Below are 24,827 nucleotides of genomic sequence, written 5' to 3' on the forward strand. Positions count from 1 at the left end.
TGGCTTAGATGATCATCTCTGGACACCACTAACAGTGTTCCCAACAGTCTGTCAGCTCCTTGTGGGCAGGGAACCTGTCTACCAACTGTTATGTTTTACTCTCCCAAGTGCTTAGTACAGTGCTCTGCAAGCAGTAAGCACTCAATGAATACCATTGATTGACTGAATGATTACACAGTGGTCATCAACCTGCCACGTGACTAATGGATAACAAGTTATCTTGTTGCCTTCACATTTTTCTTTAAGACTGATAGCTCATCAAAACTAAATCCACCATTTGGGAAGATTTGACGAATTTAAATCCACACACTAAAGTACACTAATGCTGATCCCAATACCGGTATGAAGGATATGGGATTCCAAAAATACCGACTGGGTGAAACAGTAGAATGAATTTCTGAAGGGGATGGATGTCCATGTCTTTCTTTATATTTGTGCAATGAAGTCTACTTCTTCTGACTGATACCTGGTACAATTGAGCATTTCCAAGTCTTGAATCCTATTCAAGCTTTTGATTCTGTAACTACAATTTGGGTTTCTTTAGAAAAGTTTGCCTTGCTGAGTTAATTGGTAGAAATTTGCAATCTGAGTGCCATCTTTGACTTTTCTGTCTTTCACCTTCCACATTCAGTCTGCTTCTAGTCCTACCATCTGTTTTTAAACAAAATTTCCCAGATCCACCTGTTCCTCCCACCTTCATGCCTACCACCTTTATGCTTACCACCCTGTTCCTTGTCACTTCCAATTAGATCAACAGCATCAGTCTCCTTACTAATTCTCTACCCCCTGCACGTCATCTTTTCAGAGACCCTTAGTATGTACATCTACATCAGTTTATTTTTTCCCATTTTATTCATTTTTAATTTTGTTGTTACCAATTATATCTGTTTCCTCTTGTACTCACTGTTTGTATTATACTGGTGTTTGTGTTCTCTCAAATGTCTACTACAGTCCTGAGGACACTAGGAATTTAATAAATACTGGTGGTGACTATTATTTTCATAAGATTATGATGTTTTTAAATTATAGAACAGAATTTAAGGAAGCATTAAACATGGATGTTAGGCAACAATTCCAAACAGTAATGTAATCCTTGCCCTTTTTTTCCCCCACCAAATATTTTTTACATAGACCTGGAAGAGGGGTTGAAGATGAGACACTGAGAATCTCACTGAGAGTGACTCAATTTTGACAGTCAGCAAAATCCACAGATTTGATATAAGAAACTAGCAGCCCATGCACCCACAGTTTCTTCTTAAAATGCTTATTTGCTACTTGTGAGACAACGCCAGTATGACATATCACAACTCTCAGGCCATCTTTTGTTTTTTTGTTAAATCCCTTTGACATGTTCCAGAACACATAATAAAACACTTGTAAGTGGAAATAAAATTCACCAAAGGCTCCATGGTGGGTGAAGTCTTTCTACTCTCTTCCCTTGAGGTCAGTGCCATGTTTGAAAAATATTTTTCTATGATCAATTCCTGCCAAAGTTGTTGCTTTTAACTGATTTTAAAATCAAACTCCAAATTCATGGGGCCCACCAATATACCGCTTCGTAGAGGGTTCACAGTTTTAACCATTCTTCTGTGGTGAAGCCAAGGAGAAAAAGCTTGCTGACCCTTTTTGGAATATCATGCTCTAGGTTATATTAACATTCAATTGTCTGAATGCACTGCTGGCCTTTCAAGGTAACATTAGTGACACAATGGACTTTAGAAACAAACTTACCAACTTTCCAAGTATCTACCAGAGGTGCCCCAGGTTAAATTCACATTACCATTTTAGCACAATATCTATTAAGAAAGTTCCTGGAGAGAATTTCTGATTTCAAATTGAAGAGACTGCTGTCTCAAAGCCTAGGCAGTAAAGGCATGTCTTGCAGTTTCTCAAGCCAGGAAAAGCAACAGAAGTAAACTGTCTCTATTTTATTTGTGATTATAAACAGATGACCATATTACCTGCAACTACAGGAGACTTTCTGTCATCAAGGAGTTGAATAGATGTACTAGCAGTGACCACATTGCTTTTGTTTGTGGCTCCTAGAAGGTTAAAGAAAAAAAAAAACAGAAACGTGCAGGTTATAACATATGATATGGCAGTCTAAGGTCATGTGGCTTCATGATGTCATAAAGTTCTATTGGAAATCAGTACTTAGTACCACAGGAAATTCAGACAAGTGCCAAGATCAGGATCAAACATTTCGGATAACTGGATTTTTCAAATAACTAGCACTCAAGTCAAGTTTAGGTCTTATTTCTGAACGATGATGCATTCCAGGTGAACTATCTAGGTTCAATATCAAGTCAGAAACAGGACTGAGGGGTCTCCCCCTGCCCGTAAAGTCCACAACTTTGAGGTGGAACCATGCTAAGAGTCACCTCTCCCTGCTTGGAGCCCAGGTCTGCAGTGGGGCTGGTAAGCTCGTTGTGGGTAGGGAATGTGTCTGTTCATTGTTATATTGTACTCTCCCAAGCACTTAGTACAGTGCTCTGCACACAGTAAGCACTCAATTTATCCAATGGAATTAATGAATTAATGAGGGATTCCTGGGACCCTGCCCTAAGACAGAAGTAGTGTCAAGTTCTGCCCTTTCCTCTCCATCCAAACTGCTACCTTGTTGGTTCAATCTCTCATCCTATCCTGACTGGATTACTGCATCAGCCTCCTTTCTGATCTCCCATCCTCCTGTCTCTCCCCACTTCAGTCTATACTTCACTCTGCTGCCCGGATTATCTTTCTTCAGAAGTGCTCTGGGCTTGTCACCCCCTCCTCAAAAATCTCCAGTGGTTGCCTATCAACCTTCGCATGAAGCAAAAACTCCTCACTATTGACTTCAGAGCTCTCCATCACCTTTCCCCCAACGACCTCATCTCCCTTCTCCCCCTGTACAGCCCAGCACAAACTCTGCACTGCCGCATTCTCGCCTGTCCCGCCATCAGCCCCTGGCCCACATCCTACCTCTGGCCTGGATCAATCAATCAATCAATCAATCGTATTTATTGAGCGCTTACTGTGTGCAGAGCACTGTACTAAGCGCTTGAATGCCTGGAATGCCCTCCCTCCTCATATCTGCCAAACTAGCTCTCTTCCTCCCTTCAAAGCCCTACTGAGAGCTCACCTTCTCCAGTAGGCCTCCCCAGACTGAGCCCCCGTTTTCTTCTGCTCCTTCTCTCCACCCCATCACCCCCACTCCCTCCCTCTGCCCTACCCCCTTACCCTCCCCACAGCACTTGTGTATATTTGTACATATTTATTACTCTATTTTATTAATGATGTGTGTATATCTGTAATTCTATTGTAAGTAGAGAAGCAGCACGGTTCAATGGAAAGAGCACAGGCTTTGGAGTCAGAAGTCATGGGTTCAAATCCCGATTCCGCCAATTGTCAGCTGTGTGACTTTGGGCAAGTGACTTAACTTCTCTGGGCCTCAGTTACCTCATCTATAAAATGGGGATGAAGACTGTGAGCCCCCCGTGGGGCAACCTGATCACCTTGTAACCTCCCCAGCGCTTAGAACAGTGCTTTGCATATAGTAAGCGCTTAATAAATGTCATTATTATTATTACTTATCTATTTTGATGGTATTGAAACTGTCTGCTTGTTTTGTTTTGTTGTCTGTCTCCCCCTTCTAGACTGTGAGCCCGTTGTTGGGTAGGGATTGTCTCTGTTGCTGAATTGTACTTTCCAGGCACTTAGTACAGTGTTCTGCACACAGTAAGCGCTCAATAAATACAATTGAATGAATGAATCAATGAAAGTAGCACCTAACTTTCTACCCATTCCCCTGCAGCCTTAAAACACAGTTAGACTGTAAGCCCACTGTTGGGTAGGGACTGTCTCTATATGTTGCCAACTTGTATTTCCCAAGTGCTTAGTACAGTGCTCTGCACACAGTAAGCGCTCAATAAATACAATTGATGATGATCATTAGCCCTCTTCCCTCAAGACCTAGGCCTCAAGAAACTAGGGACAGTCTTTGCCACTGCAGGAACTTAGATATGGATCTCTGTGATACATCTATTGATATCTGTGCCTCAGTTACCTCATCTGTAAAATGGGGATTAAAACTGTGAGCCCCCCCATGGGACAACCTGATTACCTTGTACCTACCCCAGCGCTTAGAACGGTGCTTGGCTCATAGTAAGTGTTTAACAAATACCATAATTATTATTATTATCATTATATTAAGGGAGGGAAACTTCGTTATGTTTAGGGTTGTATTGCTTCAGTACACTGTACAATCCTGAAGGAAGTTCTGCACTCCCCCAAGTCCCTAATTTACCATCTAGGAACAACTTTCATATCAGGGGTACACTGGTATGTTGGTAGCACATAGTTACATTCATATTATTTAATTTGTTTTTATTATGACATTTATGTTGTTTCCATAATCATATGTATTATTTTCACATACAACATGACAGAATTGTATGGGCTAAATATCGAAATTTTTTCAAAATGACGTGGGGATTTTGGCTTTCACTTACTAGGTCAAATTCTACTGACGTAAAATACTGTTTCTGACAATATTTATTCCAGGCATGAATAAAACAGGAATCTGTTAAACCAAAGACTTATTGTGAGAGTATTGAAATATTTTCATGATTACTGACAAAAGTTCCAATACCTTATGAATTCAAAATTTCTAAGAATGCCTCCAAATCATTAAAATATCAATTTGGTTTTGTTTTGTTTTGTTTTGTTTGTGTGTGTGTGTGTGTGTGTGTGTGTGTGCACGTGCGCGCGCATATGTTTATGGAACTTGTTAAGCATTTACTATGTGTCAAGCACTTATTAAATACTGGGGTAGATACAAGATTATAACAGACACAGTCCCTGTCCCACATGAGGCTCACAGTCTAAATAGGAGAGGAGAAAAAAATGATTCTGCTTTTTCTAAATTTTCTCTAGGCAAGTAACCTACAGGGACTCCCTAGTTAGCACTCTGTTTATCTTAAAATACGGTGTTAAGCAAAAGCATGCTAAATAGAGTGTATTTTCTTATAAGAAATCATGTAGAGTGCTTTAATTCATTCAATTATATTCATTGAGCGTTCACTATGTGCAGAGCACTGTACTAAGTGCTTGGGAAATACAATTCAGTGTGGCTCAATGGAAAGAGCATGGGCTTTGGAGTCAGAGGTCATGGGTTCAAATCCTGGCCCCGCCAACTGTCAGCTGTGTGACTTTGGGCAAGTCACTTCACTTCTCTGTGTCTCAGTTACCTCATTTATAAAATGGGGATTAAGACTGTGAGTCCCCCGTTGGGACATCCTGATCACCTTGTAACCTCCCCAGCGCTTAGAACAGTGCTTTGCACATAGGAAGCGCTTAATAAAAGCCATCATTGTCATTCAGCAATACAGACAATCCCGGCCCACTTTAATCAAGTCCCAAGGGTCAATATATTGATCAAAACAATATATTAAAACACAATGAAAATAATATAGTCACATGATCAAATAGCCATGAAAATATGAACCAATGATAAAGAATTTTGAATTAGAGGTTTTCTTATAGGTACATCCTCTGCCGCTAACCCCCTCACTGTGCCTCATTCTCGCCTGTCCCACTGTCGACCCCTGGCCCACGTCCTACCTCTGGCCTGGAATGCCCTCCCTTCACACATCCACCAAACTAGCTCTCTTCCTCCCTTCAGAGCCCTACTGAGAGCTCACCTTGTCCAGGAAGCCTTCCCAGACTGAGCCCCCCCCTGTACTTCCCAAGCATTTGTACAGTGCTCTGCACACAGTAAGCGCTCAATAAATATGATTGATTGATTTTTCCTATCCTCCTCCCCTCCCCAATGCCCCCACTCCCTCCCTCTGCCCTACCCCCTTCCCCTCCCCCACAACACTTGTATATATTTGTACATATTTCTCCATTTATTTTATTAATGATGTGTCCAGCGCTTTGCACAAACTAAGCGCTTAATAAATGCCATTATTATTTATTATATAGATATAATTCTATTTCTTCTGATGGTATTGACACCTGTTGACTTGTTTTGTTTTGTTGTCTGTCTCCCCCTTCTAGACTGTGAGCCCATCACTGGGTAGGGACCATCTCTATATGTTGCTGATTTGTACTTCTGAAGTGCTTATTACAGTGCTCTGCACACAGAAAGTGCTCAATAAATTGGATTGAATGAATGAATCTGTTCTCTGTTTCCTTCTGTTCTATTCCCTTCTGAATCTGTTCCCTTCTGTTCTCGATCTACACTCACTCCCTTGGTGACCTCTTTCGCTCCCACGGCTTCAACTATCATCTCTACGCTGATGACACCCAAATCTACATCTCTGCCCCTGCTCTCTCCCCCTCCCTCCAGGCTCGCATCTCCTCCTGCCTTCAGGACATCTCCATCTGGATATCTGCCCACCACCTAAAACTCAATATGTCCAAGACTGAACTCCTTGTCTTCCCTCCCAAACCCTGCCCTCTCCCTGACTTTCCCATCACTGTTGACGGCACTACCATCCTTCCCGTCTCACAGGCCCGCAACCATGGTGTCATCCTCGACTCCGCTCTCTCGTTCACCCCTCACATCCAAGCCGTCACCAAAATCTGCTAGTCTCAGCTCCACAACATTACCAAGATCCGCCCTTTCCTCTCCACCCAAACCGCTACCCTGCTCGTTCAAGCTCTCATCCTATTCCGGCTGGACTACTGTATCAGCCTCCTCTCCAATCTCCCATCCTTGTGTCTCTCCCCACTTCAAACCTTACTTCACACTGCTGCCCGGATTGTCTTTGTCCAGAAACGCTCTGGCCGTGTTACTCCCCTCCTCAAAAATCTCCAGTGGCTACCAATCAATCTGCACATCAGGCAGAAACTCCTCACCCTCGGCTTCAAGGCTGTCCATCACCTCGCCCCCTCCTACCGCACCTCCCTTCTCTCCTTCTACAGCCCAGCCCGCACCCTCTGCTCCTCTGCCGCTAATCTCCTCACGGTGCCTCGTTCTCGCCTGTCCCGCCGTCGACCCCCGGCTCACGTCATCCCCCTGGCCTGGAATGCCCTCCCTCTGCCCATCCGCCAAGCTAGCTCTCTTCCTCCATTCAAGGCCCTACTGAGAGCTCACCTCCTCCAGGAGGCCTTCCCAGACTGAGCCCCCTCCTTCCTCTCCCCCTCATCCCCCTCTCCATCCCCCGTCTTACCTCCTTCCCTTCCCCACAGCACCTATATATATGTATATATGTTTGTACATATTTATTACTCTATTTATTTATTTTACTTGTACATATCTATTCTATTGATTTTATTTTGTTAATGTGTTTGGTTTTGTTCTCTGTCTCCCCCTTCTAGACTGTGAGCCCACTGTTGGGAAGGGACTGTCTCTATATGTTGCCAACTTGTACTTCCCAAGCGCTTAGTACAGTGCTCTGCACACAGTAAGCACTCAATAAATACAATTGACTGATTGATTGATTGATTCTCTGTCTCCCCCTTCTAGACTGTGAGCCCACTGTTGGGTAGGGACCCTCTCTTTGTGTTGCCAACTTTTACTTCCCAAGCACTTAGTACAGTGCTCTGCACACAGTAAGTGCTCAATAAATACAATTGATCGATTGATTGTCTGATTGAATAAACACTATTTTCAAAGGACTATCTTTCACATCCTATTTAGTAAAAAGGCACTTTGTCTATAGAGTAGAGATCTGTTATCTGTGCTAAATAGATCTGTCATTAACATTATCTGACAGGGGCTTTATGTCTCTAGGTGTCAAAGTATAAAAGTCTGAGGAGGAGAAGAATGGAGGTGCTTAAGGCAGGGAAATCTTTGCTATTTTATTTTGAAGTGAGAGAATTCTGCAAGAAATACCTGCATCAAAATTCATAAGTGATATTTCCAAAGAGCACTAAAAAAAGAATGGTATGGGGGAAGATGACTTTTTAGTGTAATATAAAAATTATGATCTAAAACTATTATTTAGCAGAGTCAAATTCCATTTACTAATGGTTAGCTTTTCATGATGTTTACACCGTTGTATTTTAGTTTATAGTATATGCTACAGTATTTGATAGCTGCACATATGAATGTAGAAGAGGCTCTTCATACTGATGCAAGAACACTTCTGGACAAGGCATGATTCAAATTTAATTACAAAAAGTAGTCCACACATCTTTTCTTGGCCTGACCATTAACTACCATAAAACAAGGTTAGAAGTTTTCCTTCTCATTGAGGGTTCTTTTCTCTCCATATAGAGAAGGAATGTCATCTCCTAACATACATCATTGTCAGCAGTTACCTAGTCAAGGTTATTTTCTTTTCCCCAAATCAGGCATATTTCTGTAAAACAAAATGTGAACTGCAACATGGCAATTTCAGTAAGCCCTACTAATTCAACTAAATAGAGCACCTCACTATGACTTACATATGGGTGTTTCATTAATTCAGTGATTAGGTTTGATGAAGAGCTCAGCTGTTCACTACTAACATGGGACAATTTTGTTCATTAGATAATGGAAACCAATTATGGCATAAAGCCTTGAAAATGTCTTATATAACTGATAAATTGACAACAGATGTGCACACCCCATTCTAGGAAACCCATTACTAACAAAAAAAGGGAATATGCAATACCAATATAGTCATTTTTGATTATAGAGAAGCAGCGTGGCTCAGTGGAAAGAGCTTTGGAGTCAGAGGTCATGGGTTCAAATCCTGACTCCGCCAATTGTCAGCTGTGTGACTTTGGGCAAGTCACTTCACTTCTCTGTGCCTCAGTTACCTCATCTGTAAAATGAGGATTAAGACTCCCCCGTGGGGCATCCTGATCACCTTGTAACCTCCCCAGCGCTTTCCTTGAAGAAGCAGCATGGCTCAGAGGAAAGAATCTGGGCTTGGGAGTCAGAGGTCATAAATTCTAATCCCGGATCCACCACTTGTCAGCTGTGTGACTTGGGACACGTCACTTAACTTCTCTGGGCCTCAGTTCCCTCATCTGGAAAATGGGGATTAGGACTGTGAGCCCCATGTGGGACAACCTGATTACCTTGTATCCCCCCAGTGCTTAGAACAGTGCTTGGCACATAGTAAGCGCTTACCAAATGCCATTATTATTATTATTCTGCTCAAAACAACTCTAAAAGACAAAGACAGGGATGCAGCCATTGCTTTTTTTTTTGGAGAGAATAGCTCCTAATGTGTTAATAAGTTAATAGAAAAGTAATGATAAGTAGTTGCTCTGTAGAAAGAGAAAACAAGTCCTGGGTTCTGTTAGCATTATACACATAAGCAAAGATAGACATGAAAAAGGGAAAAATTCTACTAGTGCTGCAGTAAATCCTACTACTCAGCAATAAGTATGAAATATTTTAACAGAAATATTTCCCAATAAACTTGGGCTAGAAAAATTGGCAGATTAGCCAGGACGAGGTACTATAGGAGTGAATCTGAACAGGAATGCAATGTTCAGTTCTTAGTACCTACAACACCATCCGTGATCATTAGCACCTTCAGTGTGAGGACAATTATCAGTATACAAGGATCTCCTAGTATAATGCTCTTCATTTAGCACTATTTCCTGATAGTCTGTTGAATTTTAACTTGGGTATTTCTTAGAGTGCTCTCTCACTTCAGGATAATGCCCTGATTTTGTAGTGCTACAAAGTTTGCAAACACCTCCCTCCTTTCATACTAATTTCCTTTCTTTTGAAGTGCTTTAACTGACCTGAATAGAGCGATTAAAAGCCCCTTTTAACAGCTGCTTGTTCTCTGTTTGGCATTAGATTACTGGTAACATATTAGTTTGTTAGCACAAAGGTGTCTTTTGGCTGAATACAAAGGGAAAGGTAGCACAATGAAAATTAATGATTGCATCCATGGATGTACAAAATAGAATTCAAAATATTTGTTACTGGTACTTCTCAAGCACTGTGTTTTGCTCTTTAACATATTCATATTGCTTTGTTCATTTTTAATCTTAGAATCACTTAGATTAATTCAAAAACCACATTTGTTCAACAGGGTTTCACTTAGTCTATTTTCACAGAACCAATTAAGTGGGAGTGTCTCTGCAATTCATATTGATTCCAATTTACCTCCCTGCAAATCTTCATGAAAATGACTACCTTCGGGTGATGTCATGTATCTACACAGCATGTATACCTAAGGGCTCAGCATAACGTTTGCAGGCCCAACAATTTTGTTTCAGCCTGCTCTCCTGCAACATCTTCTTAATTCAACTTACAATGTCACACTGGAAAGGAGAAAAATGGACAGTGGTGTGAGAAGGTGTCACCCAGGAAGAGATGCTTTACTTGAAGTGGCTATGAGTTGGCTCCTCCTCCTCCTCCCATCCCCTTACTGTGGGGGTTCCTCAAGGTTCAGTTCTTGGTCCCCTTCTGTTCTCGTTCTACACTCACTCCCTTGGTGACCTCATTCGCTCCCACGGCTTCAACTATCATCTCTACGCTGATGACGCCCAAATCTACATCTCTGCCCCTGCTCTCTCCCTCTCCCTCCAGGCTCGCATCTCCTCCTGAGAGGAGATGGAGGACATCTCCATCAGGATGTCTGCCCGCCACCTAAAACTCAACATGTCCAAGACAGAACGACTTGTCTTCCCTCACAAACCCTGCCCTCTCCCTGACTTTCCCATCATTGTTGACGGCACTACCATCCTTCCCGCCTCACAAGCCCGCAACCTTGGTGTCATCCTCGACTCTGCTCTCTCGTTCACCCCTCACATCCAAGCTGTTACCAAAACCTGCCAGTCTCAGCTCCACAACATTGCCAAGATCCGCCCTTTCCTCCCCATCCAAACCACTACCCTGCTCGTTCAAGCTCTCATCCTATCCCATTTGGACTACTGTATCAGCCTCCTCTCCCATCTCCCATCCTCTTGTCTCTCCCCACTTCAATCCATACTTCATGCTGCTGCCCGGACTGTCTTTGTCCAGAAATGCTCTGGGCATGTTGCCCCCCTACTCAAAAATCTCCAGTGGCTACCAATCAACCTATGCATCAGGCAGAAACTCCTCACCCTCGGCTTGAAGGCTCTCCATCACCTCGCCCCCTCCAACCTCACCTCCCTTCTCTCCTTCTACAGCCCAGCCTGCACCCTCCGCTCCTCTGCCGCTAATCTCCTCACCGTGCCTCGTTCTCGCCTGTCCTGCCATCGACCCCGGCCCACGTCATCCCCCTGGCCTGGAATGCCCTACCTTTGCCAATCCGCCAAGCTGGCTCTCTTCCTTCCTTCAAGGCCCTACTGAGAGCTCACCTCCTCCAGGAGGCCTTCCCAGACTGAGCCCCCTCCTTCCTCTCCCCCTCCTCCCCGCCTTACCTCCTTCCCTTCCCCACAGCACCTGTATATATGTTTGTACGTATTTATTACTCTATTTATTTATTTTACTTGTACATATCTATTCTATTTATTTTATTTTGTTAATATGTTTTGTTTTGTTCTCTGTCTCCCCCTTCTAGACTGTGAGCCCACTGTTGGGTAGGGACCATCTCTATATGTTGCCAACTTGTACTTCCCAAGCGCTTAGTACAGTGCTCTGCACACAGTAAGTGCTCAATAAATACAATTGATTGATTGACTGATTGATTGATTGATTGGAGAATAATGGAGAGAGTTGAGGGAGGTTGCTTTGCTTTCTGCAGATCCTGAGAAGGAGTAGTTGCATCCTCAGGAGCTTCAGAAGTGAAAGCCAAGTTCACTATCCGCAATTTACCTTCTTTATGACTTCCAAAGATCTTAAAACCCCATGTTTCTTGTTCCTAAAGTGAATCAAAACGGCTAGGCTCTCAGTTTTTTCTTCCTTTTTTTATATTGCTCTCAATGGAACAGTTTTTAGTTAAAATTCACATTTCTGACATAATTAGGTCAAATCCCTTGCGACAATGAGTGCACCAAGACCCATAAGCCTAGTTTGATCATATTTTCTAAACATTCAACATTAATTCTTAATAAATAACTGAATCTCTTGTGATTCATTTTAATGCTGCTCCATGATTTAAACAACATGCTTCATTGAGTTGCATGGCTCACTACTTAAAAATATAACAAACATACAGACCTGTGCTAAATGGAATTGAGTAGACGAAGCTGCCAGGGATCTGTTCAGCTGCTCTTCTATACCAAAGCGGGAAATGATCTGCATTAAAAATATTCTCTTTATCTCCAGCTTTCAGGAAGTCTCTTGAAATAGAAGGAAAGAGAAATCAATATTTCCTGGTTTTAAGACTGTATTAACTCAAAAACACTTAAGTTATCAATACCTTGGAGGCCTTCGAGAGAAGAAGAAAATGACCTTCTAATTTCAGACCCCTGGCTCTGTTCTCTGCTTGTGTGAAAGGCATTTTTATAAGAGAACACAATAAGGACTAATATACCATGTAAAAATATTTCATTTTAGTACTGTGGTGATCAGTAATAATTATACTGATTCCTCAGAGATGAAATAGGAACACAAAAATGTACAAAAACAAGCAAAAGTGTCTAAAATGGTTTTACGGTTTTCAGTTGACTTGTTTAATGTCCATTTTTTCTCTCTAGGAAGAGATTCAAATAAAAATCATGTTTATGTGCAAACTGGAAAGACCAAAGTTGGGTAAGCACGACTGAAGATACATGCTGAGTTTGTGCTACTGAATTAAATGAGGCTTTGTGGAGCATGAAGCTATTTTGTCCAGCTGTTAATTGTGACCATGTTTTACAAATAAAGAGGGTGTATGAATATGAATGTTCTGGCATGTTTACCTATCAAAGCACCCAGTTCCAATATGAATTTGCATCTTAAAGTCATGAACACTTCATCTTTGTGCTCACTCCTTCACATCATGAGTGAACAACAGATACCATCCATTGACTGACTGACTGAAAGGAGAATTAGGGGCTGGAGCTGACCCTGAATCCCTCACCTAAATAAGTCTGTAGGAGAGAAATTGAGAGGGCTTAGGTAGTAAAGGACTTGCTGTTTACAACAGGGAGCCCCTAAGTGAGTATGAACCTGAGCAAGAGTGCCATAACGTTGACTTCAGTAAGTTTTAAGTTCAGGGACAACTTGGGATCCAGGAGTCAACAATCCTTGGAACCTCAACCCTGGGCAACAGTAGAAGTTAGAAGTAGGGATGGAAAAGTGACAGTGTCCTGGAATTGGTTTGGGAGGGTGGGATGGTGGCTTTCCTTCAGGTAGTACCAGTTCACCATTCTTTTTTGCCCACTCTATCACCTTGCCATAACATCTCCCTCTCTGATGTGAAAACATTCTGGGAAGATCAGATCTTCTCCCTGACTTCTGCCATTGCCCAGAGCTGATATTCTGTGGAGGCAACAGGGGAAAGAACACAGGTCTTGGAATCAGTAGACTAGTTCTAGTCTCAGCAGCTCTGGCCTTCTGTGTGATCTTGGGCAAGTTCCTAAACTCTTGGCCTCATTTTCCTTATCTGAGAAAGGGAGATAATAATGCCAGCCTCTTCCTATCTCACAAGAATTTTGTAATAATAAAATGCGCTACTTGCTGCCAAAAGAGATTTGGAAAAATGAATATGCTAAAAATACAAGGCATTATTATTACTATTGAACTTGAATGACAATTGGTCAGGGAAGTCCCTGTCCACTACGGAATTCACATTATTTCTTTATTATCAGAATCAAAAAGGTATTTCAAAAATATCTCAAAGTTGGAATTTATAACTGTCCCCCCACCCTGGATCCTGCTACTATCGTACTCATGGCTATGTACATTAGATTTATAGGGCGAAACTATGCAGTACTCTGCATGCATAAAACTAAGAAGTTTCGCTCAATAGGGCTTGAATTTGACAAATAAGTACTTCTTAGAAGTGTAACATACATTTATAACATTTACTGATTTTGAAATCAGTATGTTGCACAAATAAGCATATTCACTTCACTTTTTCATTTCCTTAGATGTTGGATAGCTTCATGAACGCCTGTCCTTATCCTCCCCCTGACTTTCCTGTCACTGTAGACAGAACCACCATCTTCCCAGTCTCTCACAAGCCTATAAAACTTTGTGTTATCCTCGACCCATCTCTCTCATTCAACACATCTATTCAATCTGTCACTAAATCCTGTCGGTTCAACCTTCACAACATCACTAAAATCCACTCTTTCCTTTCCATCCAAACTGCTACCATGTTAATCCAAGCACTTATCCTATCTCACCTTGATTACTACATCAGCCTCCTTGCTAACTTCCCTACCTCCTGTCTCCTCTGACTACAGTCCAAACTTCACTCTGCTGCCCAGATTGTTTTTCTCCAAAAACATTCAGTCCATGTTTCCCCATTCTTCAAGAAACTCCAGTGGATGTCCATCAACCTCTACATTGAACAGAAACCCCTTACTATTGGCTTTAAAGCAATCAATCACCTTGCCCCCTGATACCTTATCGCACTGCTTTCTTACTGTGATCCAGCCCCGCCCACTTCATTCCTCTAAAGTCAAACTACTCATTGTACCTTGATCTTGTTTATCTTGCTGCCTGCCTTTCGCCCATGTTTTTGCCTCTGACCTGGACTCCGTCCCTTTTCACATAGGACAGACAATCCCTCTCCTTACCCTCAAAGCCTTAATGAAGGCACAACTCCTCCCTGACTAAGCCCTCATTTCCTCTTCTCCCACTTCCTTGTCTCCCTTGCACTTGGATTTGCACCCTTTATTCACCCTTCCCTCAGCCCCACAGCATAAGTGATTAGTACAGTCTTCTGTACTACAGTAAGTGCTCAATACGATTTAAATGATTTATGTATATATCCATAATTTATTTCCTATATTGTCTGTTTCCCTCTATAGACTGTAAGGTGTTTGTGGGCAGGGAACATATCTATCAACTTGTACTGTACTATTGCAGTCTTGCCAGTGTTTAGCACAGTGCTCTGCCCACTGAAAACTCTCAATAAATATGACTGATTGAATGCAACTTGGACAGGTGCATTAGCTGAACTTTGGCTGCCATGACCAAGAAGACTGAATGGTAAGCCTTAAAGACACTTCTGTGACTGATTTGAAAGGCATTTCAACCCTTGTTAGTTCAATTTAGAAGTGAGTAGCCTACAAACACAGGGAAGAAAAGTACCTCTTCACACTGAGTGATTAATACCACTAGGATGGCGTTTTCCCCAGAATTACATAAAACATGCTATTAGCTCAATTAAAAGCCATGACATAGCCATTGCATAATGGATAAAGAAAGAAAATAGATTATAGGCATGATCATGAACCAAAAATATCAGTGTATCCATCACAGATAACAATCAAGTCAGAAGATATGACAGTTTAACTGTCCACTGAAGCCAGAAGTTTTGTGCTCTAGAAAACAACAGCTGTGCTCTAGGCAGTAGTGCTAGATTTACATCATCTCCAATTGCAATTTATATATAATTGAGACATTCAATCTATATGGGCTCTTGAGGAAAGGAAATAGGTGTTGGAAAGTACTTTATTAGTGGTATCTTTAGTAAGCTAGTGTCGGCATTGTTGACTATCAGAACAGTCCAGAATCTTTCATGGAATATTTTACCACTTCCAATAGAATGAGATTTCCTCCAAACCAAGACATTGGCAGGGGAGGGAAGGTGGGGGTGGGGGTAGGGTGTGTGTGTGTGTGTGTGTGTGTGTGTGTGTGTGTGTGTGTGCGTGTGTGTGTGTGTGTGTGTGTGTGCGCGCGCGCGTGTGCGTGTGTGTGTCTTCACTTGCAGAGCATGCAAGGCACCAGCTTATTATCCTTCAGTCCATATTTTCATATCTGCTTTGAAGATTAAGAGAACTCCCTTGGAATATTAAGATACAACTCTCAAATGAAAATTCAAGTATGTATGAAATAAGTAGACATAGAACTATATAGTTATTTCTACATGTCTTGAAATTCTCATTTTTCCACCTTTATCAAGTTCAAGTCCTCCAGATCTTGTGCAGTAAGGACTGGAAATACTAAAAGTTACCAGTTTTAATTGGTGTACTGAAAAGCCTGTGCTATTTGGAACCCATCACAACAAACCTATGGGTTTCACAAAAAAAGTTTTCCTAACCTCTCCAATACAGGACCAAAATTCAGAAATGTTCCCTACTCAAGCTCCAACACTGCATTGCTCTCAATCAATCAAGGAATGGTATTTATTTAGCACTTACTAGGTGCAGCGCATAATCATAGTGATTTTAATGATAGTACTTGTTAAGCACTTACTATGTGCCTCAGTTCCTTTCCTACATGGAGATGACAGTCTAGGTAGGAGGGAGAGGATAACGCAATGGAGTTGGTAGACATGTTCCCTGCCCTCAAGGAGCTTACTGTCTACAGTCTGCTCTGTAGACTTTTAAAAGATACCTGGATTTAATGCAGTTCACTGCACAAATTGGAACAGGTCTGCCAACTCTGCTGTATTGTACTCTCCCAGGAGCTTAGTTCAAGTGCTCTACACATAGCAAGTGCTCAATAAGTACCAATTACTGATTGACTGATTAAATGCTTAACAAATGTCAGAAATACTACTAATGATAACTTTTCTGTCTAAACTTCCCCATCTATAAATATGTTAAGGGATTTGATTTTCATATCAATTGCTTTTATGTCAACTCAAAATCCTTGTGAGCCAGAAGAAGTGATATTGATTTTACAGATGAGAAAACAAGCATAGAGCAGTTGAATGACTTGTCCAAACTCACACAGTAAGTCAGTGGTGAAGCTAGGACTTGAATCCAATCTCTTGAAACCCAGACCTTGCTCTTTCCTCCAAACCACATTGTCTCCACAGCTAATCTAAGGGAATAGTGATGATCAATGAGTGCATCTTGGAAAGGGAAGGTTGGTGACTATTGGTAACTAGTAACACATCAAATAATTGACATTTGTCAGTCGGTTGATCAATCATATTTATTGAGTGCTTACTGTGTGCAGAGCACTGTACTAAGTGCGTGGGAGAATACACTTGTGAATTTATACTATAGGGAATGAAACAAGTTCTGAACTGTAATTTACAAAGAACCACCTTCCTGAAGGGATATTTCTGACTTTTCTGCCCTTTTTCTTTATTTTATAGTTTGGATAGTTCAGTCGACTTTGCCAAACACAGCATTTTTGGTATTAGGCAACAAATTACCCAATAGCTCTCTCTAGGTCTACCTATACAATTCAAAGCTCCTCTGCCATAGAACCATTCAAACCAGGGCACCCCAGGGCACTTTACAAAGTAGATAATTAATCAGGATGGGCATGGGCGTTTTGCCAAATTAAGGAATCCCTGAATCTCTGAAAAACTTTCAAACTCAAGTCAAATTATCTGGATTTTGAACTTCCATTTGCTCTTGGCAAAACCAGACCCTCCTGCTTCAAAGAGAAGAGATTTAGAAGACTTGTTTAAAGGCTCAAAACAGGCTTCTTGGACCATCAACCAGCTCTTGCAAAACAACAGTTTGATGAGCGAAGTGCAAATGACTCACAGACATATGGCCTAAACTGGCTTTGAACTAAACATGCATTTAGAAACCAAAGGGAAGAGTGCTAGGGAGAAAGGCAGTTTGGGGTTTTGCTTTGCCCTTCATTTGCACAACAGATTAAGCCACTTTGTGGAGCCCCAAATGCTGCCCTGTTTGACCATCTCCAGTAATGAGATTCTGCTGTTGTGTGAGCCAAAGGCGAGGTAGAAGTGAAATTTCAGTTTTAATTTAAAAACATCAACAGACTTTAAATTATGGACCTTGGGAGGGAGAGAATTCCACACCAGGGCTGCAGAACAGCTGAAAGCCCTAAAGCCATTTGTTTTGAGATGTGCTCAGGAAAAAATGTGCATGTTTTTCCCCTTCTCCTCCAGCTACAGTATCTTCTTAGTTTGGCACTGAATAATTAGATGTAAGTCTGACTCCAGGAGGTTGGAAGGAAGCAAACACGTGGCCTAAACAAAGGACCCTATTACAGCTAATAAGTAGGCAAAAAGCAGCACGCAGCCTCCAAATATTACAGTAATCAAATTATTTTTACTGACCCAACTGTGGGAAATGTACGGGAATCTTCAAAGGAGGTGGAAGGATGAGAGGGGAGAAGGGGGCTGCCCTTGCGTTTTGTCTCTCTTTGTTTAATCACCAACCTGCTGTTCCCAGTGAGAAATACTACTTACTGATTAGTGAGCTGCTCGGTTCCCACAAACAGGTTAACTCGCCAGAGCCCCGTGCGGGTTCCAAGGAAGGCAACTTCCACTCCCTTGTCAGAATTCCTGAAATAGTGCAGCACACACAAGGCAGATAATATTTCCAGACAGCAACCGTATACCAGTTATTTTATTAGTTAGGGAAAGTTTTATGAAATTGAATTTCAGATTTTAGCACTTAAAAATGTTACTAAAAATATATTCATTTTTCATCAAGATAAACACGAACAAAACCTATAATGCAAGCTTGGAAAGGTCACTTACTCCCCACAAGAGTTTCTAGGGTTATTCTCTCTCAGAACAACTTGAGTTTTTTTTCCTCTAATGAGAGCTGCATATGAAAACCCCCCATCTATGCAAAAAGAAACTCAACAGCCTCCAAACTGAGGGCACTAGAATGAGTTTATTTTCAAGATTTGGTCATGGAGTCAATGCATGCATCTAATTTCAAGAATGATGAATGTTCTACGGGAAATAAAAGCAATTGTTACTAAAGCTGGAGGTTTGCTCTGGCATCTATGTTTGATGATATTATGCTATTTCTTTTTACGATAACATCAATGACATTTGAAATTTTCAAAAATGTATGCAGACAGAGAACAAACAGATGAAGAAAGTTTACTGACTGCTATGAACTCCAACTCTGTATGTTACCACAGTAAGGAAAAGAGGGTATGACAGCCAGTCCCACCAAAGTCACACAACAGGCCCAAACGCAAATGCTCACTAAGATTTCATGCTATCTCCCTGACGCCAGCGGAGGAGATAATTAGGATTATTAAGAATCACATTTACAGGGCCTTCTTCATTTGCTTCTTCATTTTCATTAGCGAAGCAGCGTGGCTCAGTGGAAAGAGCACGGGCTTTGGAGTCAGAGGTCATGGGTTCGAATCCCGGCTCCTCCACATGTCTGCTGTGTGACACTGGGCAAGTCACTTAACTTCTCTGAGCCTCAGTTACCTCATCTGTAAAATGGGGATTACGACTGTGAGCCCCACGTGGAACAACCTGATCACCTTGTATCCCCCCAGTGCTTAGAACAGTGCTTTGCACATAGTAAGTGCTTAACAAATGCCATTATTATCATTGTTATTATTATTTGCTCAAGTGCCTGAAAAGAGCTGCATTCAGTTCACTGAACAACTGATTAGCATCTTGGGCCTTTGATAAAGAAGGCAAATGTCTAATAAAAAGGGCCAGACTGGCTGAGATTCATACTGGGAAATCTGTTCAGAGCTACACCTGGCCAATATAGAACAGTCACCACCTTGGGCACTAGTCCACTGGAATTTTCCTGGCATCCTGGTGAACCAGTCTAACCTTGCTGATAACATCCTCAAGGGGAGTCATCTGTTTATGCACTAGGCCTCAGTGCTTACAGGAAAGCCTGAGCACCACCAATTTATCACCCATTCCAAGTAACTGAGGGGAATGTTCTGGTTCTGTCTCTTTGGCATCTCCCAATGTACATGGGGATTGGCCAAAGAATCTCACTTGATTGTGCAGAAGATGACATTCACGGCCCATGTAAGATTGGTAGGGACATGGGCATACAGTGTAGAAAAGAAAGGTACAATGGAAAGGAGAAATTTGAGTGGAGAGGGAGGAATAGGGATGACAAAGAGGATGGATAAAGGACTTGTTCCATGCTTTTGTGCTCTCTTTGCATTAATCCACCTAGGAATATCTGAAAAACACATTAACACAGGCACAGTTCCAGTCACTAATATCTCCAGTGTCAAAGTGACATTCCTATGCTAAACATATTTTTAACAGTATAATGGATATATCTCTTCGTACTCTGTACAAACTCAAATCTAATAAGACTAGGTGTTCCAGAATATCAGCCCTACTGAAACAATATTATAAAACTCATTGCAAAAAAAAATGGGCCTTCAACATTTATAAGGAAGTACCTCTGAAAGCTGGAATACTAGATTTAATGCAATGAAAAACCCGAACAAATTATAAGTCAAACCCAGGAGTACTCAGTCAAAGACTAGATTTACTAATGCTCCTGTGGTTTTGAGCTTTTGGAGAAAATTAAAGAACTTTAACACTAGGCTCTTAAAGTAGTTTAGGTCTTTAAACTATAACCATATTTTTGACTTCATGTGAGGAAACTGCCAAAAAGGGGTACATGTGAATCCACTTACTCCGATTTGTTGAGAGCAAGACTGGTCCAGTAGGCTTCAATTGGAGCACTCACCACAGCATCAAAAAGAACCTCTTGGATTAATTCTTTATCACCTATTTAAATAATATAATGCAACAGCAATAAGTATTAGGGGCCAGGAATTAAATCCCAGTGCTTCATACAAATGTTTAGCATTCATAAGATCCATCCAGGTTCCACTTTTCCAAATCTTAAAGGTATTTTACCACATCATCTCACATCCATGTAAAAGCAGCATTTGCCTTTGCCCACTGCTGAAATTCCTACAACTTGGACTTAGACCAGTCATTAGAGAATTGTCAGAGACAGAGGCCACTGCTTAGTATGAAGTAGCCAAGAATAACTCATCTCATGTGACTGAACATAAGAACATAAGCAATGCCATTCTGGGTCGGATCAATGGTCCATCCAGCCCAGAATTCTGCCTTTGATAGTAGCAACTAGAGTTGTTTAGAGAGAATGAGAATTGTGCCAGCTGAATTAATAGGTGGTGGTGTCAGAGCTGAGGTAAGCTTCTCTGGAAAAATATGGGATCAAAGCTATTCCTGACTATGAATAATAAGGAACATTTGTTTAACACTGAGGATAAAGAAAATGAGTCAACTGATAATACTGCAGCTCAAAGGGCATATTACAACTGGAGTAGGAATACTGGCATGTTGATTAACTAACCTAAGTCACCATGGCACGAGTTGTGGTGGGTATGTGACAAAAATATTGGCGTGGGGAGGTGGCCAGAGACAGCCAGCATGAGAGAACTTGAGAAAGGAAAGGCATGGGTGTGGGTAAATGATGATGGCATTTATTAGTCAATCATTCAATTAATGGTATTTATAGAATATTTACTGTGTGTGGAGCACTGCACTAAGTGCTTGGAAGAATATAATACCAAGTGCTTACTATGTGCCCAGCACTCTGTGTGCATGAAAGAGAAGCAGTGTGTTTAGTGGACAGAGCGTGAGCCTGGGAGTCAGAAGAACCTGGGTTCTAATCCTGGCTCTGCCACTTGTCTGCTGTGTGACCTTGGGCAAGACACTTAACTTCTCTGGGCCTCAGTTACTTCATCTGTAAAATGGGGATTAAGAGTGTGAGCCCTATTTGGTACAGGAACTGTGTCCAACCTGATTAGCCTGTGTGTACCTCAGGGCTTAGAACAGTGCTTGGCATGTAGTAAGTGCTTAACAAATATCATAATAAGCATTATTACTAATCATAATTATTACTATTAGAGAGAGACAGAGAGAAAAAGGCAGATTTGGTCACCCAAACTCTCCATTTCCATATCTCTCATAAACCCCTCATCCCTACTCTTCCGAACTTCCCCTGGCTAACTCCTCCCCAATCTTATTGCTTCTGGATACTAGTTGGCCAGAAACTCCTCAAACATGTGCAAGATACTCACTTAACCAACCAACATCCTTACTGAGTTAATATAGTAGAGTCTCTGTATATATATGTATGATGTGGAGTACATTCATAGCTCCTAAATGCTATTCAAATGAGAATTTGCAAAATTGTAAACATGTGAATGTAAAATGTTATGAGAAGGAGTCACACCACCATGGAGTGAAGGCTATTGGTCTCCAGGGATACCATAAGAAAGTTCAAAATCATTTTTTCAGCCTGAGGCTCGGAGAGGAGTTGCAGCATATGCTCAAGACTTTGCCTCATTCATCAGAGGTCATAGCCTGGAAATGTGACCTCTGACCTCCTACCTCAGCTGGAGGGGTGGTCCAGGGAGGGGTGTAAACGTTTGGAGTCTTCAGAACCTTCCTACGACTCTAAACACGGCTCCTATAACAACTCAATTATCCAACCTGTCTATAAGTCAGGCTGTTTGCTTCTCTGCCCTCTTCTGTCGTTTTCTATCTAACTCCACTGGTCACTAGCACCTCCCTGAAGGGTGGGGATGAACAGAAAGAGGTGATGAAATTCATATCCCGCACTTAGAACAGTGCTCAGCACATAGTAAGCATTTAACAAATACCATCATCATATTTGCAGAAATTTGTTTCTTACCTGTAGCTCTGAAAAAGCTCCAGTGAGTAGGGACTGATTTATTGACCATCATCACCAAGAAAATTGAAAGTTTAAAGGACTATATTATAATTTTACTGCTTCATCAAAGCATCACACTAATAATAATATTTTGGATAGCTAAAGAGTCTTTCTTCCAAGAAATCAAAGCACTTCCATAACTATTATCTCATTAATTCTTATAACAACCTTATGCAGCAGGGAAGAGCAGCTATTAATATCTCCATTTTACAAATGAGGAAATTGAGACAGAGGGGTTAAGTGAATAGGCTAAGCTGTTCACACAGTCTAAAATGAAGTCGGGAGTAGAACCAGAACCCAAGTCTCCATGCTCCCATATACCAATGGCTTTTTCTACTAGACCTTATGGCTTGAGAAGGGAAATATGGTCTGTGAACTTAATTACAATCGTCCTTTCCACCATCAACAGAAAAATGTAGCCATTTCCCACTACATGTGTTAAAAACAGACTCACACTGAAGCAAAGGTTCTTTTCCTCTGAGGTAGAGTTTAATAGCTTCCAATTGAGACAGTTGACGATGCTCGGGATGCAGATCTGTGTTGCAATAAGACCTAAGAGTATGATATTGCCAAAAACATGAACATGTAAATATTTACAGGCATCATCTCTCTATGCCTTTGAACTGAGAAGAACTGGGCAGAGTGAGCACAAACAACATGAAACCAAAGAAGGGTAACAAATACCAATTTTATGTATTGTTTAAATCTTACCATTCGTCTGCCAGAGACACGTCAGGGTGTTCTAAATCATGCAACCCTGAAAAGCAAGGAAAATAGGCCAATTAGCAGGATTTGTAAAAGGTGGTACAATTAAGGGTTTCTGAAAGATGGTTTAACCCCTTTCCTCTCTCCCCTTCTACATTATTCTGAGGGTGAAGCTGTACGGACTGGTGCACAGAGACTAAAAACTCTCCTCAATCTTTCTTGATTCTCCAAGAAAATCATTTTTTTGTTAGACAATGACCAAAATCCCACTTACTACCTTTCTGTACTTCTCTTCTTGTTTCCCCTGAACTTGTGCTCCAGATTACACCAAACGTGACAAAGAAGAAAGCAGAAGCAGTGAATCCCTGTCAAGAAATTTTAGACCTCCATTTTAGAGCTATTCAGTGACTTGGAAGGAGAGAGGTCACGATCAACAAACAGGATGAATGACTTTTACTGGTATTCTTTAGTGGAGAAGAAGAGCAGGATCCCTGAGCCCCTTTCTGATCATAGGATTACACACCACCACTGCACTTGGAAATCTCAGGGATTGGGAATGGCCAGATGAAAGGACAAATTTGATTCGTGTTTTTTGTTAATTTATATTATATATAATTGCCCCTCTTATTCATGGATAATATGCCCCCCCTGCCCAATGGGGGACACATTTGGAAAGGCTGAATCATTAACAGGCTCACTGCATGTATATCATCAATGGTATTTATTGAACACTTACTATGTATAGACCTTTGTACTAAGGGCTTGGGACAGTACAATACAAAAGAGTTGGCAGACATGTTCCCTGTCCACAGTGAGCTTACAGACTATATGAATACTGTCCTTTGGGTGGTTTATGTCTACAAAGCTTATTTCTGCTTGCATCCCAGCCCCTTCTCCCTTCAAGCTGCACAACACCTTTGCTCAATTTGAGGCTCCCTCTTCCATATCCACTAGCTGTCTCTGGTTGCAAGTTGTCCTATCTTCTGATCCTATTTTATGGGATACCATAGCTAAGCCACATTACTTGAAGTTGGGCTATGGTGTTTGCCTTACAATGTTTCTTCTGAGCTGCTTGTGGTCATCTCACATCAACTCAACAACCATCAGCTACTTAACTAGTCTTCTTTCCTTAATCAGCACTCATCCTGTCAAGTGAAGCTTTTTCCAGCAAACGTTGTTTTATCTTCTGGTGGTAGATGCATTCACGTTTTTAGTGATCCTATCTTGACATTTAATACTTGGTATGGCTCATAGGATAAAGCTCTTTGAGAATACAGATGTAATGACTGAAGCAAAGGTTGAAAACATCCACTAAACTGAAGAACTTTAAGTTCTCCTGGAGCTTAATGTAATGTTGACACCTTAACTTTATGTGCCAAAGACATGTTGGCTTCTTGATTTAGCTTTCCACTTTTTTGTCCAACAGTGCATCAATGTGTTACCCCCAGGTAGACAGAATGAGTTGATAACTTTCAATTCCATATCAGCGAGTTTTCCCTATTTAGATTTGTGTATGATTCTTACCTCATCATCAGCCTATTGCCCTGAACTGACCACAAAATAGGCCCCAATATCTTACACATCTTTGAGAGTACTTATTACTCAGGCAGAAACTCCTCACCCTCGGCTTCAAGGCTCTCCATCACCTCGCCCCCTCCTACCTCACCTCCCTTTTGTCCTTCTACAGCCCAGCCCGCACCCTCCGCTCCTCTGCCACTAATCTCCTCACCAGGCCTCGTTCTCGCCTGTCCTGCCGTCGACCCCCGGCC

The 24,827-nt window shown here is 41.5% G+C and overlaps 1 protein-coding gene across 1 annotated transcript in view; it reads right to left on the minus strand.

Annotated features, from left to right (window-relative positions):
- Positions 1 to 24,827, minus strand: part of CACNA2D3 (calcium voltage-gated channel auxiliary subunit alpha2delta 3) — a 1,043,639-nt gene that overhangs the window by 174,732 nt on the left and 844,080 nt on the right. The window contains exons 22-27 of the mRNA XM_038772667.1: positions 23,065 to 23,110; positions 22,808 to 22,905; positions 20,276 to 20,369; positions 18,090 to 18,185; positions 12,029 to 12,150; positions 1,962 to 2,042 (exon numbers count right to left, since the gene is read on the minus strand). Of these exons, the coding sequence (XP_038628595.1) occupies positions 1,962 to 2,042; positions 12,029 to 12,150; positions 18,090 to 18,185; positions 20,276 to 20,369; positions 22,808 to 22,905; positions 23,065 to 23,110 (537 nt within the window). The remainder of the gene's footprint in view (positions 1 to 1,961; positions 2,043 to 12,028; positions 12,151 to 18,089; positions 18,186 to 20,275; positions 20,370 to 22,807; positions 22,906 to 23,064; positions 23,111 to 24,827) is intronic.

This window comes from Tachyglossus aculeatus, chromosome X1, assembly GCF_015852505.1.
Source record: "Tachyglossus aculeatus isolate mTacAcu1 chromosome X1, mTacAcu1.pri, whole genome shotgun sequence".
Taxonomy (NCBI): domain Eukaryota; kingdom Metazoa; phylum Chordata; class Mammalia; order Monotremata; family Tachyglossidae; genus Tachyglossus; species Tachyglossus aculeatus.